At 46.3% G+C, this 20,685-nt stretch overlaps 1 protein-coding gene across 5 annotated transcripts; it reads right to left on the reverse strand.

Moving 5' to 3' along the window:
* Nucleotides 1–1,412: 1,412 nt before the first annotated feature.
* LOC111674053 (synaptosomal-associated protein 25-like) lies at nucleotides 1,413–19,824 on the reverse strand. 5 transcript variants are annotated; one of them, XM_023432982.1, is made up of 4 exons: nucleotides 19,714–19,824; nucleotides 14,865–15,104; nucleotides 13,813–13,854; nucleotides 1,413–2,053 (listed from the first exon to the last, which is right to left on the reverse strand). In XM_023432982.1, the coding sequence occupies exons 2-4, from the start codon at nucleotides 14,961–14,963 to the stop codon at nucleotides 1,988–1,990; spliced, it is 207 nt and encodes a 68-aa protein (XP_023288750.1). In that variant the 5' UTR covers nucleotides 14,964–15,104; nucleotides 19,714–19,824; the 3' UTR covers nucleotides 1,413–1,987. The 5 variants fall into 5 exon arrangements, 3 of the variants coding, with proteins under 3 accessions (XP_023288750.1, XP_023288749.1, XP_023288751.1); XR_002762245.1 differs by lacking the exon at nucleotides 1,413–2,053 and adding an exon at nucleotides 2,829–4,135; XR_002762244.1 differs by lacking the exon at nucleotides 1,413–2,053 and adding an exon at nucleotides 2,829–7,466.
* Nucleotides 19,825–20,685: the final 861 nt, after the last annotated feature.

A 20,685-nucleotide genomic window follows, 5' to 3' on the forward strand; every position in this document is an offset into this window, starting at 1 on the left:
TATATATATTCGGGAAATTGGCAGAGCGCTCTCTTTTCTTTTCCCCTCTAAGAGGCATCGGGGATACGGGAGCTCTCTCGAAGACGCGAAGTCTAGCTGAGGCAGGACGGCGACAACGACGATCGTCCGGAAGACCGCCCTCGACCGCGTGTCCTCGCGAGGATCACGGCCGAGAGGATTTTCGAAGCTCGGGGGCTGAAAAAGATTAGAGAGAGAGAGAGAGAGAAAGAGAGAGAGAGAGAGCGAGAGAGAGACACCAGAGAGCTGCGAATGCGAGAGCGAGGGCGCTAACACGCGACCGGGCTGGCTCTTAATCGTAATTCGTTAACTAACTACACGTGGCTAATTGTCGCGATTATCGGCGATAAACGCGACCGTGACGATATATCGGTGCCACCGCAACAGGCGATAAATCGTTGACGGTTAATGGCGAAGTGAATCCGCGAATTTTGGGGGCTAGAAAAGAATTGGAGACACCCGCGAGCAGACTAGGTAGACGGTGATAAGGCTAATTATCGCGATTATCGACGATATTCCCTAAAATGGCTTTGATAGTTTACCATTTGTTTATGAATCTCGAGATCTCAATTAACCCCTTCTGACGGATTTCCTTCAAATTTCCCAATTTCCATTGAATGCACTTCTCGCGAGGTGCATCTAGGCACCGAGGTGTGCGGAATTAAAAAAAAAAAGAAAAGAAAAGAAAAATCGAGCCTCTCGAAATCGTCCGCGATTATTTAAAAGTCCCATAAAAGTGTCAAGGAATCCCCTCCAATATCACATGTCCCGATATATCGTCATCGTCCTCGTTCGACTAGCGCATCCCCTGGAAAGGTACTAATTAAAAAGCGGGATGATCGGTAAAAAAAAAAGAAAAAAAAACAGTCGCCGATTAAAAAGACGGCTGATCTTTTCAGGAATCGCCGCGAGATCCGGAAGAAATCCGCGAGAGGTCTTACATTAATATATTCCGTATATCATATCACGTCCCTTAATATATCCCATGTTTTCATATCATATCAAGTCCCCTCATTCGGAGTCGGATATACAGAACGTGTTAAAAATGGAAAAGAAATGGCTCAAAGTCGAAATTTAAGCGGAGACTTTCGCGATCTCGCGGCGACCCCTTATCGGGCTGATAAGGGGCGCTCGATCGTAGATCATGGATCGCAGATCTCGGATCGCATCCTAGGCTGGATCTAGTGCTCCGGGTTCGTCGGCTAGGAGCTTACCGCCTTGATGGTCTAACATCATCAGAGTGTTCGCTCCGACCTCCTCGCTCTACGATGCCCCACACAATGGAAACGAAAGATCGGTCAGTGATGAGTGTCAAACTGTGAAAGGAATACAGAAAATGGCCCTACCCTGCGTTTTCCTGGAGGGACCGATTTCCCGACTTTACCGTTTATCCATACACATCCGAAAGAAGCGAGTCCGTATGTATCCTTTGTACAAGAATTTCAATTCCGTTCTCTGACATATATATACTCATGTATTTATTTATTGAAAAAAAAAAAAAAAATTATTAAAAAGACGGCGAGAAAGCATACAAGTCGGTCTAGTCGGTGAGTCATGAGAGACGGAGGTGTCGGTGGGTTTCCACGGGGAATAATTACGAGGGGCCACCGTAAAGTGTCCCCCGGGTGTCCCTAAGGTGTCCCTAAGGTGTCCCTATGGTGTCCCCTGGGGGTCGGCGGGTTTTGTATGTATATCTCTCGGCTGCCCCTCCGGGCTTCTCTCGGTGGTCGTTTATTCTTGTTTCGTTTGTTTCCTACTTTACTCTCCTTTCCTTATATCACTTTGTCTGTTACTTATCATCCTTCTTATTAATATCTGTTTCCTCAGGTTTATCTCGTGTTTCGGTTTACTTCGCACTCGGTTAAGATGGCTGGGTTGTTTATAGAGACAGTTAGGCATACACCATACATGGTTAAGGCGTGGTCGGTTTTAAGTCGGTTGGTTAGTTGCTTTTGGTTAGTCAGTTAGTCTAGGTTGATGGCTTACCGCCTTGCTCGTCCAGCATAACGAGGGTTTTCATCCCGACCTCGTGGCTCTAAACAGTCAACCGAGCAATAAGAAGGCGTTAACATTTCAGAGGAACCACCGTCTCAGCCCCCTCGCCAGAATGTCACGCGACACCCCTTTCACGCGTGTCGACGTTCCGCGTGTTCCTCTCATTTTTCAAATTCCCCCCCCCCTCCAAAAAAAAATTAATTCACCCACCAAACTCGCCCATCGCTCATAGTCTCTACAAATACCCAATTCGAGAAGCAGTCTCGTCCCTTAAATTTGTTTAAATTCATATTATTTAAATTTTCTCTCCAATTGATGAAACCTCGAAGAAGAAAAAATATTAAAAAAAATAAGGTCGAAGAAGAATTACATCCAATTCCGAGACGAGGCATAAAAAGCATTTGAAAGCGGAAATCTCCGAAGGTTAAGCAGCTCGACTCGTTATTCCGGCAATTATTCCCCTCGAGTTACCGATAATCGTTCTCCTGCCAGCATCCAATTACCCCGACATAAATCCTGCAGAGAACGTCGGTGCATATGCCTCGTTGCACATATTTATAGGACACGTGGGGACATACCCATAGGATCTATGTGCGCATTTATGATCCCTGTTTGCACGTCGACGAAGTTATATCGAGTAAGGCTCGATTTTCCGTACATCCGCGAGCGGAACGTCGACGTGCCCTTTCGGGGGGTGGTCGAGCGAGGGAGCGGATTCGGCACTCGGCGTGAAACATATCCTTACAGGACGAAGGAGAGGAGGAGGAGGATATATATAAATATANGGATATATATATTCGGGAAATTGGCAGAGCGCTCTCTTTTCTTTTCCCCTCTAAGAGGCATCGGGGATACGGGAGCTCTCTCGAAGACGCGAAGTCTAGCTGAGGCAGGACGGCGACAACGACGATCGTCCGGAAGACCGCCCTCGACCGCGTGTCCTCGCGAGGATCACGGCCGAGAGGATTTTCGAAGCTCGGGGGCTGAAAAAGATTAGAGAGAGAGAGAGAGAGAAAGAGAGAGAGAGAGAGCGAGAGAGAGACACCAGAGAGCTGCGAATGCGAGAGCGAGGGCGCTAACACGCGACCGGGCTGGCTCTTAATCGTAATTCGTTAACTAACTACACGTGGCTAATTGTCGCGATTATCGGCGATAAACGCGACCGTGACGATATATCGGTGCCACCGCAACAGGCGATAAATCGTTGACGGTTAATGGCGAAGTGAATCCGCGAATTTTGGGGGCTAGAAAAGAATTGGAGACACCCGCGAGCAGACTAGGTAGACGGTGATAAGGCTAATTATCGCGATTATCGACGATATTCCCTAAAATGGCTTTGATAGTTTACCATTTGTTTATGAATCTCGAGATCTCAATTAACCCCTTCTGACGGATTTCCTTCAAATTTCCCAATTTCCATTGAATGCACTTCTCGCGAGGTGCATCTAGGCACCGAGGTGTGCGGAATTAAAAAAAAAAAGAAAAGAAAAGAAAAATCGAGCCTCTCGAAATCGTCCGCGATTATTTAAAAGTCCCATAAAAGTGTCAAGGAATCCCCTCCAATATCACATGTCCCGATATATCGTCATCGTCCTCGTTCGACTAGCGCATCCCCTGGAAAGGTACTAATTAAAAAGCGGGATGATCGGTAAAAAAAAAAGAAAAAAAAACAGTCGCCGATTAAAAAGACGGCTGATCTTTTCAGGAATCGCCGCGAGATCCGGAAGAAATCCGCGAGAGGTCTTACATTAATATATTCCGTATATCATATCACGTCCCTTAATATATCCCATGTTTTCATATCATATCAAGTCCCCTCATTCGGAGTCGGATATACAGAACGTGTTAAAAATGGAAAAGAAATGGCTCAAAGTCGAAATTTAAGCGGAGACTTTCGCGATCTCGCGGCGACCCCTTATCGGGCTGATAAGGGGCGCTCGATCGTAGATCATGGATCGCAGATCTCGGATCGCATCCTAGGCTGGATCTAGTGCTCCGGGTTCGTCGGCTAGGAGCTTACCGCCTTGATGGTCTAACATCATCAGAGTGTTCGCTCCGACCTCCTCGCTCTACGATGCCCCACACAATGGAAACGAAAGATCGGTCAGTGATGAGTGTCAAACTGTGAAAGGAATACAGAAAATGGCCCTACCCTGCGTTTTCCTGGAGGGACCGATTTCCCGACTTTCCCGTAAAATTGCGACGCGAAAGGAAGAAACTGCCCAACGGCGCCAGAAGGCGAAACTTTGCATAAAAAATATATATATATATATTTTTTTCCTTCTTTTCTCATAAACGTCCATCCGTAAAACGCACGGTGAGGGAGAAATAATAAAATCTCACTCGACATAAATCAAAAGGGTGGCGAGGAAAAAAAAATCATGTATAAACGATAAATCAAGGGGGTGGAAATATATAGGAAAAAAAAAAAAAAATAAAATGGGGGAGGCTCTATACAAGGTATACGCAAGGTATATACAACGGATACTCTTGATATATATATATAATACCTAAATGAGGAAATCAATGCGAGGGGAGATGTATATCTCGATCTGGAGTGGGAGATAGAGAGAGGGGACAACAGAGAAAGAGCGAGAGTACGGATGTAAAGTCAAGTGTATCGCAATTGAGAGATGATAAGAGGGAGATAGAGAGAGATATATATAAGAGGAAGAAGAATGTTATATCTCGAAGAGTGGGTTTCTAGTGTCTTCGCGGGGGTCGAGGAGGGTGACTACAGACATATGCGTGTATATACTGCAGATAATATATTCATATAATATATAAATATATATTATTCATACACGCATATGTTTTATTAAATCTTGGGGTAAACAAAAAGTCGGACTTCGGGGAGGGGTGGGGGCGGGGGGGCTTGGTCGAGCGAGTTTGCGGATATAGTGAGTTATCGTGTTTTACGGACAGATAACTACTGCTAGACAAGTAAACGGACCCATTAAAAAAAGGAAAAGAAAGACCCAAAGCGACACAGCTAGAAGCTTCTGGTGAGGCTACGGGGGTTACACAATTTGTATTGGAGCAGGTGTCGCACTCGGTATAATACTCGTATACATACAAGGCATGTACACTGAAGGAAAACTGTCCATCGTACCAGAGAAACATTTCTTCGGACGGTAACAATGAGACATGTTAATTCGAAGGATAATTATTTCACTCGAATGGAATCTCTATAAATCGGAGGCGACAGCTCGTCTAAGCGGAATAATTATTTATCGAATTAAAAAGCATGGTTCTTCGGCGCTGTTCAAAGATATCGTTCTTTGGTGTTGGAAGAAATATTTTCTATGGTCCGATGAATTTTTTCCTTTTTTTTTCTTTTTCTTTTTTCCAGTGTATATATGGGAATATACGGCTGAACCTCGCCGGCTGGGAGGCAGTCGGCAGGGGCGGCGGTAGGATCACCGGGGGGCGGGGCCAGGTTCAAGGCCAAGGTCGGGGAATCCCGGATGGCTCGGAGGCGGGCGACAGGGTTGGCAGTAGAGTAAAAGCCTTCGCACGTACTTCCCATTAGGATACCCGTAAGCATGGCATTAAATATTCCCCAATCTAGTTGCCGAATGTTGCAATTAGCGGAATTTCAAGACGCCATAACCTTGGAATTTAATGGCTACGCAAACTGTACGCGAAACAATGTCCTGTTCATTGTGTAGATACTTATTCCCATGTGTACCGAATTTTTGGGCGTGTGTTTGACCGTTGTGACCATGCTTATGGTTACTTTTTAAGAGGTACATGCGACGGCCTTAAGGCGACGTGAAAGCGCGCGCCTGGGAGATGAATCGCTCATGAAACTCTTCTCCGAACTGGGTGTAACTAACCAATCATATAATTATACGTTTACGTTGTAAAATGTCAAACGATTCGGTACCCCCAGTCAGAAGAAAGGTGTCATTAACGGTTGAGTTCTCAGAGGCCAGTTTCGTGCCGCCTTAACGGTTCGACAGTTGACAGTAAGTAGTAGCGTAGTAGTAAAGTAGCCGTAACGTTGCCTGGTATAGTAGCGATATGAGACAGTAAGTAATGGTGATGTTTTGCGCGTTGCAGGCTCAAGATCAAGGAGGATTCTGTGCCGCCGGCGTGCTGCTCGATCATTTCTGTCGGGTGCCGATAAGACCTTATCACGGGCCCCCCAGCCTGTTTCTCTGTCTTGTCCCGATGTCGTGTAAAACGTACTCTTGTATACACACACACTCAACATCGCAGCCCAACGAGCATATCTACAGTCTACGGAGCGCAAGGGGCTTCGGTGGCCATAACGAAAGGTCACTACACCTCCGTGCCACCCTTAAGGTGTCGAAACACCCTTTAGGTGACGAGACACCCTTAAGGTGTCGAAACACTCTTAAGGTGTCGAAGCACCCTCAAGGTGTCGAAACATTCTCAAGGCGATGAAATATACCCTTAAGGTGTCGGAACATTCTTAAGAAGAAACGTCTTTAAGAAGTCGAGACACCCTTAAGGCGGTGAAACACCGATAAGGTATCGAAACACCCTTATGGGGCGAGGGCGACACGGTCCCGTCGAGTCTCCTTTTCCCCCTTCGTTTCTCGTTAACGCTCCCTTCGGTCCGACATTAAGGTTCTATCAGAGTTCTAAACGCGGTATATTACACCAAGGATGATAAGACACCGGAAAATTGCCGGTACTTTCTCGAGCCATCTTCCTCCCGAGAATTTACGAGAATATATAAATATCCATACCTCGAAGTCAATATAAATGCCTGGCGAATTCTAACCTAAAACTTCTCCGACCTTAAAGAATGATTTATGCCCGTTCTCCTACGTAATCCCTGGCAAATATGACACTTAGTACATCCGTAATAAATATCGATTCTCATAAATTCTCCGTAAATTCACGAAAAAATTCTCGCAATGTCGGTAATTCTTCATTCTCAAGTTCCGTTTCATTGTTTTTTTTTCCTTTCTATTTTTCTTTTTTTTTTCCCGAGGATTTTCGAACTCTAGACTCTGTCCGATGTTAAGGGCTCGCAGGGGTTGCTCGCCAGTTTCATCCTCGGGGATGGGATTAAAGGGTGCAGCTGCATTCTGCAGGTGCAACCCGACCCTGACCTGGGTCACGGATATTTAGCCGACCTTAAACGCGCGGGTAATCCGCGATAGGCGCGATTAGCTACCGATTTAAAGACCGTGGGATTTAACGCGGGTTCTCTTTCCTTTTTCACCCCCTAGACCGCGATATTTCGCGGCGTCTTCGGGCGGAAATGATGGATCCTGATGATGAATGGCGTCACGGCGTCTGGGGGTGGATAGGAGTGTCGTCGTCTTTTCTTTTTTTTTTCTTTTTTTTTTTTCTTTCCTTCCCGTATATCTTTTCCTTCCTTAACAGGGACTTTTCTCTTTCTTTTTAATAGCGATTCACTCACCTCCCTGGTCGTCGAGCGCGACCAGAGTGCGGATGCCAGCCTCCTTGCTCTACGACAGACAGAGGCAGCACAACACACACAACCACCACCAGTGTTAGAGAGTCGGTATCACATTAGTAGGTATATCGGTATATCGAGGTATATAGAGCTGCATATACTGGTATATAATGATTATCCAAGGCGGTATAAAAAAAAGGAAAAAGAAAAATATGATCTGAGTAAGACCATTGAGTTTACAGAAATGTAGGAGACATTGATATAGTAATTGCATACGTGTGGGTGTTGAGGGGACTATCCCTCTCTAAGCGTTTCCGGAAGTAATAGACCGAGAAAAAGAAATGTCATTGACCTCTTTGGATAGCGCCAAAGAAATACTTTGAAAATTCAAGGAATAATTCGACTAGAACTGGAATTAATTCTATGCAACGCCCTTCTTCGGAATTGTGACAATTCATTTGACTGGAATAATTGTTCTTTGAACTTCTCCGACAGCATTACGACAAATATATTTTCTTTTTTCCTCGATGCAGGAGATTTAAGCGACAGAGTGAATAAAGCGGAAAACGCGCGGAGAAGTGAAATTCGCTCGTTTTTAATGAATATTAATTCGGTGTGTCTTTTTCTGATCTTTGCCTTTTCGGTAGTTATTCTTCCCCATATCAGTGAAAAAAAAAAAAAAAAATTAAATGGATCTCCGGAAACGCTTAGAGAGAGAAAAGGACCCTTCTGCCTGACCTCCTCGGGACATCCCGACTCTTTTCTACATCCCCTGCATTTCTATAAACTATGAGTAAGACGATCCGTGTGGCACGTACCCCCAGTTTGGCCCCCCTCGAAGAGGGCCCCGGGGTACGTACATAAATTCCTCAGGAATGCCTTAGGAATCCATGCCAGCCAAGCCGCACACCAAATACACATTAACTTAGCCCGATTTTTTTAACGCAAAAAATCCCCACCCTATATGCGTACACAAACATGGCTGTCCATAGTTGCAGTAAATGTTTCGCTCGAAGCACTCCCTGTGAGTCTTTTTCTCAAACATGTCCTTGGTGTGCGGCTCAGCCTACTCGGAGGAGACGTGATTGGTTTCGGTTGCTCGTTGCTGTTGTTGTTCCTGTTGTTCCTGTTCCTGTTGTTCTGCGTGCACTTGTTTCCCTTAAGTAGTGCCAGCTCGGCTCGAGGCTAAGTGTCGCTCGCGTTTGTACAATTTTCCTCACGACAAATTACCGGTACAGAGTGAAAAGGAAATGCGAGTACGCACATCCACGCAGGCGAGCGTAGGCGTACTTGGCGCGGGACTCAGGCGAATCATGGACTCTATACGCGAGCGCACCATCTTACTGGTCGCGATTTTTCCTTTTCATTCACCTGAGGGCCTCTCAGGGGAGAAATTCAAGACGTACGTGGATAGAAATTAGCGACTCCCGCGGGTCAGTTGTGAAGAAAATAGGAAAAATCCCGGATTTCCCGCCTCGAGCCGAGGAAAAGTCGCGGGCACTGGCCGGGCTCGCGTCCAGGTTTCGAAAGTGTCGGTGGATTAGGCGAATCGAGAGACTAGTCGCGTGTTCGTGTAGGCTTTAGAGCACTCTATCAGTGGAGACAATCGAGTGTCACACATAAAAGTCGACGATTAGTCCAGGATATCGAGCGAGAGAAGACGAGGGACGATTTCGGAGCGACTGGGCGCTCGGACGCCCCATTCCCTTTTTTTTCCCCTTTTCCATTTTTCTTTCTTTTTTATTTAGAGAGCGCCGTCGCACTTTTCGAATTTCCGCTTAGCATGTAGATTCGCGGACTCCGGAGGCACGTGTAAAATAGAAAATCGGTAAAAAGGGGTACTTCGTTTCCAAAGGTGGAGGCACGATGCGGCTCAAACGTTTCTTCGTCCGCGTCAAGAAGAGACCGATTTTTCGCACATTTTTTTTTTGCGCGCGAATAATTTCTATAAAATTATTCTGGGAACGCTGTATTTTTCTTCAATCTCAACCGCGAATTAATTGACAATATCTCGTGTGTGAGGGATAACGAAACTTCGTCATCGGTGCTTTTGCTAAGAGTGCAATCTTTCTTTTTTTTTTTTCTTTTCTTTTCTTTTCTTTCGTAGCCGCGAATTAATTCACAATATCTAATGGGTAAATACGCGGTCGTGAATTTGTACGAATTGGCGCGAATCGGGAATTATCCACAATTATTATGGGACCGAGAAGTGCGACATAGCTTGGCTTAGAGAGAGAGATCGAGACGTGCTCGGGGAAGAGATGGGGCGGCTTAAGTAGACACTCGAGATGCAGATGCAGAGAACACCGGGAACAGAGTTAGTGTAACAGGGGACATCAAATCCACAGACTCTCGTAGAGGACGTGCGACGACAGCGGTCGCCGGTCCCGGTTGCAGGGTGCAACCAGGGTGCAACCAGGGTGCAACCTCCAGTGCAGCCCAGAATGCAAACCCAGGTTAATCTGCAATTTGCACGCAGAAAGATATCCCGATCATCATAAAGAAAAAATATTTCCTTTTACATAGAAACCTTTTGGTTGTTTCGTTAGAAATGGTTTAACATGCAATATGGCCATTACATACGGGCGACTAAACATCCGGTCTCGGTAATATTTTTTAATCGATAACGAGGTTAAGGGAAATACTTCATTTTCTCAAAGGATATTTTCCGGAATTCATTTAATTTTCATTTAAGTAAACGAGTTCGGTTCGAACGCCTTTTCTAAAAATTCGTAATACGCGGCCGTACGACTTCCTTCAATGAAGAAAATCTTTTTCTGCGTGCAGGGTGCAAGTAGACGCGGATTGCAACTCCGGGTGCAACGAGAGATATCGCCCCTCTTGCAGAACCGGGGGCGACCGGGTCCCAGCATCCGCGACCTCGATCCCGGGATCGGAAGAGGCCGAGACTATACTCTTCCAACAACCCCTTATCGATTACAAAAAGAGAGAGAAAGAGAGAGAGAGAGAGATAGAGATAGAGAGGGAGAGAGAATTAAGAATTATGGCAAACAATGAAACGCGAGCCTGGACACGGTCCTCGACGAGACCGACTCCGACCCCGGCGGAGCGGTGCCGATGGCTTATCAATCGCTTATCGATCGATTGCCGACACTCATGCGACCGCGGGTCATCCCTCGTGCAAAGGGCGCGCAGAGAGGCGTGATCCACGTGTACCTTGTAAGATGATCCGAGACCCGATTTAAAAAAAAATAAAATAAAATAAAATAAATCAGACCTTTCTAAAGGTATTCCACCGAGTGAATGTCCTGACCCTTTGAAAATATTGCCTTGAAAAAAAAAGAAAAAAAAAAAATGTACAATGTAAAAAAAAATAAACGAAAGAACCCGCTTAAAAATGAAAATATCGATAGCGTGTTCAAAATCAAAATTTTTTACTTCTAAATATAGGAAAAATCCCATACGCTTGAACAGAGCCCCCTTAAAAATGAATTGTCTTTGTAAAATCGACTGGCTTAAGGGTCACATCACTTCCCCCTAGGACCTCGCACTTCCGGGCCCCATTGCCTCTGTGCGCGCCTCGGTACCGGGACAAGTACCCTCGGTACCGACACACGGACACACCTATACGCATATCCCCCTCGGACACAGATACAGCGACACTTCAGCCACTATATATAACACATCAGCAGGAGCAGCTTCGGCAGCACCAGCAACAGCAACAGCATCTTCTCCTCCGCTTGCAACGACCTTACAGCATCACATCAGCGACACACGCGCTCGTTCGATGTGTCCAGGGCGTGTGTGTGTATGTGCGTGTACGCATGTGTGTGTGGGTGGTCATCACAGGTGTCGAGGTGTGGTGTACCGCGCGCGCGCGCGCGCGTGCATGCGTGCATATATACGTGCGTGCTTGCGTGCACATTCCCAACATACACATCGATCGGTGCCCGCCCTGGAAACCCCTTCGGTGGATTTGGTCGATATTTAACACTTACGGTTAGAGCAAGACCCCGAGGAACACGGAGGAGCCTCGAAAAGCCCGCGAGCGCCGATATGTGTGCACACATATGCACGTGTACACCCAAATATGCGTATATACATGTACTACACACAGTGTGGGCACGCATATGCACGTGTACACCCAATATGCGTGTATACATGTGCTGCACACAGTGTGGGCACGCATATGCACATGTGGAGCATACGTATGCACGTGTATACTCAATATGTGTATACATGTACTGCATACGTATGCACGTGTACACCCAATATGCGTGTATACATGTACTGCACACAGTGTGGGCACGCAAATTCACATGTAGAGCATACAGTATGTACACATATCGACCGGGATTCGGATAACTGGCAAACTACATCTTGTACATGTATATACCTATATGTACCTAGAGCTAGACATCCAAATCTACAGTCGATGGCCGAATTGTTAGTTACGCGTGATAGAATCTAAACATTCCGTAATAATTAATTAAATTAATTTCACGCAATTAAATTCAGGGTGGTTGCAGAAAACATTTTAGCCGGTTGGATGAAATTATTCCCCGGCAATTAACGCGAACGCAACGCTTCCGCCAATTTCTGCCATTATTAATATTTAACAGAATCCAAATGAATCCTAGGTGCGCTTTGACTTTCGCCGCCATCTTTAAATATAACATATTAGTCCAATCGCAACTAAGAACAAAAAATCTATCGGTGTATCCAATAAATTGGCCACCGACTGTGCATAAGTAAATAGACGATTCGCTCATTGTATGTCACTGAATATTAATAATCTAATTGAATAATAGCGTTCGTCGGGCCAGCTCCGGAGGCTCCCTGCGCGTTCCCCTTGAACACGCAAAACGATTATAATATAAAAGTGAGGGCTGCCCTGAGAAAGACAGAGACACACTTAAACAGAGGAATGGAGAGAAAAAGAGAGAGACACATGTGCTTTGTAGGGGGATAAAAAGAAATATTTCGGAGGCTTTTCCCCCGGAGACCGTCGCGGCTCCCGAGGGCAGTCATCGGTGAGACAAGTATATATAAGTACATATGTAAAGAAAGAGACAGAGGCAGAGATAAAGTTAGAAAGAAATAAGGGAAGCGAGGGGGGAGAAAATGGAGAGAAAGAGAGAGGGAGAAGCCGGGTCGGGGGTGGAAATAACGCACGAAATTCGGATAAACGGATTGGAGAAGGGTTTTTCCTGTGTCCGTGTGTGCGTGTGTGTTTTACGTGTGTGTGTGCGCGCGTGCGTGTGCGTATGCGTGTGTGGGGTCATCAACGGGTACGTAGGTACACAGCGATGGGCACACATCTCTTCGGATCGGGTTAAATCGCACTTAGGGGTGCGCAATTAATATGCGTGAAGTGCGGCGGACCTGGAAGACTTCATTTGGCATGGATAGAGAGAGAGAGAAAGAGAGAGAGAAAGAAACGTCCGTATATACATATATGTATATGTACATTCAGTGAGAGATATCAATAGACAGACACGAGACAACGTCGCGGAAACGGCTTCAACAACTACCACACCGAGTCATCGTCGTCATCCCCTCTTTTTTTTTTTTTCTTTTCTTTTTCTCCATTATTACGTTATCATTAACATTGTTTTGTCTCTTGACAGCGACGTCCCTGCTGGCGTCTTACCCTCTTCGGATCGATCCGGTCACCGTGTCGGTGTTTCGGGGTTAAAAGCCACTTTCAAGCCGAATCCATCGGTGAAAAAAAAAAAGAAAAAAAAAAAGCAACCTCCGGTTCCTGTTGCCAGAAGGAGCCTGGCTAAATGAATTCCGGTTGTCATTGATTAATTAATTAGAAAGTAAGACTGACGGTAGAAAATCCCGAACACCGAAGGCTGAATATATGCACCGGGAGAAAAAGATCCGGTAAGGGTGGTAATTTATAATTGATAATGCAATCCGGTTAAAACAACCGGACGTTTTTGTTCCAGGGGTCGGAGGTCGGATTTTGGGGGGCTGATCTTTGATTACACCGACACGGTGCCCCGGGAATTTCCTTTTTCTCTTCTAACTTTATTACACGTCGGGTTGCATTTTGTCGAGGGCTCGCTGCACTCACTGACTGCGCCTCCCTCGGGGGAAAATGCAACCCCTCTCTATATATATATATATATATGCGTATGTATAGACTAGATTTGGCTGCATCGGTAATCCAGCCAAGGGCAAGGACGTGATCGCGAATGAGATTTCTTAAGAAATTGGCAATTGGTTCCCCGCGTTAGTTATCCTTCCCTTTTTTATTACTTGTCCTTTGGACAACCGAGGGGGTGGACCTCGTCCTTGAGGATTTCCGATGCAGCCTACAGCTTCCCATGCGATTTTTCTCCGCTCTTACCGCTCGCTACGAGCTTATCCGTTATCGCGTATTCGCAGAAACTCCGATATGTTAACGCACAATCAGCAGGACTTACCTCCTCGCATAGTGCCAACATACGGCGCGTACTCTCCAGCGACTGGAAGGAAACAAAGGCGACGATTGTAATTGAAGGCCTGCGCGATATACGACTATTTATTAATTTGATATACGAGATTACGGTGTAAGTGCCCTCGGGACTAAATATCGAAAGATCAAGACCAAGCTCATGGGTTCAGTTGTTCAGAAAAAAAAGTGTATCAGCATGACCGTTTGGATATTTTTGCAGACTCCGGCTGGGTATTTCGACAAGTAACGTCCTAGAGGCTGCACCGGGCATTAAGGGGATGTGAAAGTGGGATTCGAAAGCTAAATCGTTCATAGAACTTTTTTTCGAACTGGGTGTCTCAAATCGTTTCATACTTTAAAACGTGAATATGGAGACCCTAAGGTAGGTCCTAAAACTCGGGAAATTTCATTTTTTATAAACTATTTTTAAAATACCTATAAAAAAATTTGAAAAGAATTGAAATTTCATGAGTTTCAGGACCTTCCTTATAATCTCCCTATTCACGTTGTAAGGTTTCAAACTATACGGTAAACCGAATTGAGAGAAAAGTTTTATAAACGCCACTTTGACATCACCTTAAGGGGATGTGAAAGCGGCATCCGAAAGCCCAAATGTTCATAGAACTTTTCAACGAACTGGGTGTCTCAAATCGTTTCATACTTTAAAACGTGAATATGGAGACCCTAAGGTAAGTCCTGCAACTCGGAAAATTTCATTTTTTCTAAACTATTTCTAAAATACCTGTAAACAAATTTGAAAAGAATTGAAATTTCATGAGTTTCAGGACCTTCCTTATAATCTCCCTATTCACGTTGTAAGTTTTCAAACTATACGGTAAACCGAATTGGGAAAAAAATTTTATAAACGCCACTTTCACATCACCTTAACCGATGCAATTTGCTAAGCCATTCGCAACTCGGGACGTGACCAGCCAGTTTATCCCACGTTGTCCCCCTCGAGCAACCCTAACGCGAGATGACTGTTAATCGTCGGAAATGCGACTATCAATGATAAAACCTCCGGGATGCATCGATGCCTACCTCATCCGTAGCCTGGCCTGCCTTTAGCTGCAACTCCTGCAACTCCGTACGCGGAGGCCCACCCTCGGTGGGGCCCGCAGCTGACGTTGGCGCCGGCATCCTGACCTTCTGCTCTCCCTTCTACGCCCTTAACGTCCCAGCGACCTCTTCCTCGGGGCTTCTCGGCAACCTTCTTCCACCTGAAACCTCCTCGGCCTCACTGGGGCGTCGGCGTTAGGCGAGATCGTCCAATCGACCCACCTGGAGCAAAGTGTTGCCATTTTTAATAAACAATTCATTAACAAAACATTTCACGCATCCCACCCCTTGTATAAATAAATATAAGGGAAACGGTTCTGTACTGCTATCCACGAAATCCATCCTTTAAACGTATCACGAGGGAAAAAAAAAAAGAATTCTAATTATCGTCGATGTAGAAATTCGTAATTTATACGATAATAAAACTGCAATATTTTTTACTAGACGTTGGATAAAGCTTGGAGTGTAAAAAGTATGCCTGATTCCGGGTTCTATCCATTTTGCAGAAGTACTTATGCAAAATCGTGATCGGTCGAAGGTGCACCGGAACGAGCAAGGGATGAATTCGTCCCGTGGGGTAGGTCGCGACGGCCGGAAACGTGCGCAGGGCTGCACTTCCGGCGGCCTTAAATCTTCCGGCCAGCACGTTAGCAAATGGCAAGTCGAGGGTAAGGGTCGGTCTTGGAATACTTAAAGAAAACAGGGTCACGGAGACGAGGACGTAACCGTGACCCTAACCTCTCGACACCTGCTCTCCAGGGGTGGACGTACCTCCGAGAGGGTGCGATCGTTTCTGGATTTTATTTCCAGATAATAGCTGAGAATATCGGGAAAATCAACCCCCCGAAATACCCTACAGGTACGATCATTAAATTCACCGTTTTCAAAATTTTGAAGATTTTTATTTTTTCTCCATGACTCATAATTAATAATTCCCTCCAGGGGTGGACGTACCTCCGAGAGGGTGCGATCGTTTCTGAATTTTTTNGTCGAAATGAAATCTCGTTAAAGTTACCCTCACCCCTGCGGGGATTTGAAGTAAGCCACCAATAAAAAACCCACCCTCGAGAATCATTCCTGTCTAGAGATCATTCCTAGCCAAGGGATGCAGGAACCTCGTCCAGAATTATTAATATCAATGATATCGATAACCTCGGACGTTCCACCCTGACCTGGGGGAACATTGGTCTCGTTACCTTCCACCTGGGCTCTAGGCCCTTATCACGGCTTCCTCCCCTGCACAATTTCGGAACAGAGTCCCAGAGGTCGAAATGAAATCTCGTTAAAGTTACCCTCACCCCTGCGGGGATTTGAAGTAAGCCACCAATAAAAAAACCCACCCTCGAGAATCATTCCTGGCCAAGAGATGCAGGAACCTCGTCCAGAATTATTAATATCAGTGATATCGATAACCTAGATAGCCTTCTGCTCGGACGTTCCATCCTGACCTGGGGAACATTGGTCTCGTTACCTTCCACCTGGGCTCTAGGTCTTCAGGTGAGCCACGCTCAGGTAAATCCTGAAAAACGTCACGCCGGGATGAATAACGACCGTCACTTGGGAGTACACGTCTAAATGGCACCAAGGACGACCAACTTGGCCGATACCGAATATTTCACAATGGAACGGAACTCCTTCCTAATGACCGATATATCGATAACCTCGTTGGGGGTCTACGCGTCCCACCCTCACCTTGGAGCACTGGTCTCATTACCCTGCACCTGGGCCAGTCACCCCTGTCAGGTGGGTCACGATCAGGTAAATCCTGGAATACGTCACGCCGGGACGAACTTCGACTATCACTTGGAGACGTCGGGATGGCGCCGGGGAGGACGGCCGAGTGCGGACCGACATGGCCTTTGGTGCCGAGGAGGCACGAATGGAACGCTCGCCGGAGGTGGAAGATCAATAAATGGGCGAATCGCGCGCACCTACGCACGTGCTCTCCTCCTTCGGCGATGGCCCGCCCGATTTTCCCGCCTGGCCCGCGAGGAGGCACGTCGGGGTACACCTGGGGGACCTTCGAGGGGTGCAGCGAGGATATATCGGACCCTCGCGTGAGGGATGCGCTTGGACGGGTTCCAAACTCCACGTGCACCTGTATAATCTCGAAGGTTAAGAGAAATCGAATTCTGGCCTTCCGGCTAGAATCTCAGGATTTGAAAACTGGCGGCGGCAATTTTCGTTATTTTTTTTTTTTTTTAATTCGACGTTTTTTTCATTAGAATTTTTCACGAGGTCTTCGAAGCGGAGTTAGTTGGAAGTTAGAGTTAGCGTTGGAAAAAGGAGACCATTAACGAGTACCGATTTGATATCACCCGGGGTGTGAGTACACGCTATTGATCGTGACGGCGTATTACGTGTACCACGAGGGTAGAAAACATGGATTATGATAAGTATTAATGACGACAACCTGAACGGAGCCGTTGACACGTTGGAGCAATTACGCCGATAAAAATGGATGTCATTTCAGCGGCTCGATCAATCCCCCCAGAGTCCTACTTCCACTTCTCTGTACTGTCTTTCGCTTGTTTCGCCCCGATTTAAAAGACCACTCGGTGTCATTTCTAAGCCACCTTTCACCTGTGGATCGAGCGAGTGTAAAGCCTAGTTAACGGAAACGCCCACTGTCTTATTGCAGGAAGTTTACATTTTTTATAGGAATTAAATCTCCCCTAGATAGATGCATGACGTAAAGAGGCTCGGCGCTCGGCCCATGATCTTGCTCGAGACGCAACCCAGTCTCATCTCGAGAACGAAAGGGACTCCTACCCCGAAGACATCCATTTTTTATAGGAATTAAATCTCCCCTAGATAGATGCATGAAGTAAAGAGGCTCGGCGCTCGGCCCATGATCTTGCTCGAGACGCAACCCAGTCTCATCTCGAGAACGAAAGGGACTCCTACCCCGAAGACATCCATGACTCAATTTAATCCATCGAGGGATCTATCTCCACCTCATCGAGCAGAATGAAACGGTGATCGGCCTGTTTTACGTAACCCGACGGAAGTAAAAAAAAATCTAATTAAGTATTTCAACTGGAATGGGTCATACCGTTACATCATCGAACTCGACCGCAGAAATTCCGCATAAATCAGGAAACGTCCGGGGAAACTCGGCCGCCTCTATTTTCGGGAGGACGAAAAAAGCTTCCCGTAAATTCCCCGGTCGGAAAAAAAGCCTCGTTTGGGGTCGCAGAGCCGTCTATAAAAATTGGAAACGCTATGCAGGAGGAATTTACTTTACGTATGTACATACACCAGTGCTCGTCTCGGCACAATGGTACAACCGAACTTGATTAGATCCGAATCGATCGTGCTAGAGCTGCGTGTGCGCCCATCGCAGCTATTCGAAGGTCACCGCCGGAGATGTCTGTATACAGGCCAGCAAAACTCGATGTAGATGCTCAGAGGGTTGCCCAGGACAGGGACGGAAGGGGGCCTCGGTGCAGAAGGGGGGGAGAAAATCGAAAATCCTGCAAATTGCAGGATTTCCAAGTTCGAGGACCCCACTGGCCTGGGAACGATTGCCGGATTACTGATTTCCCCCAGGGCCTCGGATAGCTGCATTTTATTTTCGTTATCTAAAACATTATCCTGCGATTAGTATGACCTTTTTTTCTTTTTTTAAATTCCTCTTATTGTATGATTCAAAGTTTTAGCCGATTGGTGTACTACGAAGCAAGATATTCTCCTCTCACTTTCCTGAGCGAAGATTAGTCACGACTCGTCCTGGAGATTCCGTCAGCCTCTGGGAATTGTCTCTGTATTTTCAACGTCTTAAGTCACGTATTTCAGTGCTAAATGGTGACGGACATCTACTAGATGTCTAAGAAAAGTAATTACTTAAGGCTCGATGGTCCTCCGATGGTTCCATTGAAAGGAAACTACTCTACCCACTTGAATCGACCTATTCGATTTCAATCCCTGATTATTAAATCGTCGGTCCAATTCTGCAAAATCTACTTAAAAAATTTTTCTGACGAATCGGAACTAATGTCCAGAGAGTACTCCCGTACATTATTCGAAACACTTGTTAATGGTCACTGTCTAGCACAGGAGCCACCGACTGATTTAGTACTAACGGCAGACATTCACTTCCAACTCAATATTTATTTCCATCGCTTCCATCACCTAAGTATACGCTGCCTAAGAATTACGAACCTCCGACGGTGTTATACCTGGCACTTGAGACCATTCCAAACATTATCCATGGGGCATAAATGTCTTCCCACCTGTCATAATAATTTTCACCAAGCCAGGCATTCTATGAATTCATGCGTTCTCGATATCAAGGGACCCCGCCTATTCGTCAAATTTCCAAACAGGAAATGATACAACGTAAGCTTTACTCTTTGCACCGTTGCGGTTAGCTGACTACGTTACGACCATTACGCATGGTAATTTCTTATGCAGTAGGAATAAGGTGATCGTGAAATGTACTAAACCAATTTTGACAGTAGAAAGTGAGAGAAAGCATACACTTGCACCGTTTCCCGCGCAAGTTTAAATTCCACGGAAGCGCCACCTTTCTCTTAGAGGAACATTTCACTCCTGAGTCGCAGGACTCAACGAAAACGGGCGAACCTCGACGTGGCGTAGCACTCCTGAATTCCTACGGAATAAGGCCAATCCTTGATGAGAGAGTCGCGAGCTAGGGTCCTCCTCGAGCACTCGTGACGGAATCGGGAGCCTCTCAAACGCTGGCAAAGTGAAAAATCAATAGATGCGCTGCAACGTGAGGCACGACAACCATCTTTCCCAACCAGTGCAGCGGCACACGCGAGACTCTATCGACTTGCCTGCATTGACAGGCTCGATTTACACTCACCAATGTCACGGTTAATCCCTGCCAACTACAGGTTATCCTCTCGAATGACAGCGTTGACACCGGCTCTCGTTCCTCGCAGTCTCCGTGACGCACGCTCGACGTGTGACAAAGACGCACACTTTCTGACACCCTGAAGTCAAGCGACGGTCTAAATCAACATTGAAAATATACTTTTCACAAAAAAAAGGGCCTAAAGATGAGATAAAACTTCGTCTAAATTCACGATACGATTATTAGGAGGGTAAGGGAATGTCGGAAACTCGGGAAATAGTTGGAAATTAGGAAATTAGTTGTTCCACTGACTAGCGTAGTAGGTGCCGCTTCCCAACTTCCATCCCGCACGCGCACGTTATTACCATCGCCATACCATGCCGTCACAGCCGCATCGTATTACCATCGCGTGTACGTGAGCCGCCAACTGCGACTGGTAGATGGCACCGCCATCCCGAGTGCGCGAGTCCCTACCAGAAATTCGTTGCGCCGCCCTTGAGGGCAAAAAAACGGTGAAAGTAACGACATACACTGGCATTCATCGATGGTTGGATGGAAATCGAGGCGTTTTGAAAACGTTTTACGCTAAGAGAGTTCTATCAAGGGTTTAAGCTTTAGCGCGGCTTTAATTCAGTTTTATTAATGGAACGCCTTCTTTGGTATCGTTTATTCATGCGAGTTTGAAGCTAGGAAACCATGACTACTGTCTGTGACCTAACAGCAAATAAACGTGAACCAGGACCTAACATAACCTCCCAAGAGCCCGTAATTGGAGAATTCCCTTAGAGCGCATCTTTATTTACGAATTGCAGTCGAATTCGCGCAAAATAAGATTCTCGACTCGCGGTTGCGAGATTCGACCAATCTCGCTTTCGTCGAGTATTCGTCCGCGTTGCGGCGAGCCAATCAGCGACGTGCGCGGACTCGGCTGCGCAGGGACCGCGCGTCGTGATTGGCTGGCGCGGGCCGGACGTCAAAATG

This window comes from Orussus abietinus, unplaced genomic scaffold (genome assembly GCF_000612105.2).
Source record: "Orussus abietinus isolate OABI.00-Male unplaced genomic scaffold, Oabi_2.0 scaffold341, whole genome shotgun sequence".
NCBI classification, from domain to species: Eukaryota; Metazoa; Arthropoda; class Insecta; order Hymenoptera; family Orussidae; genus Orussus; species Orussus abietinus.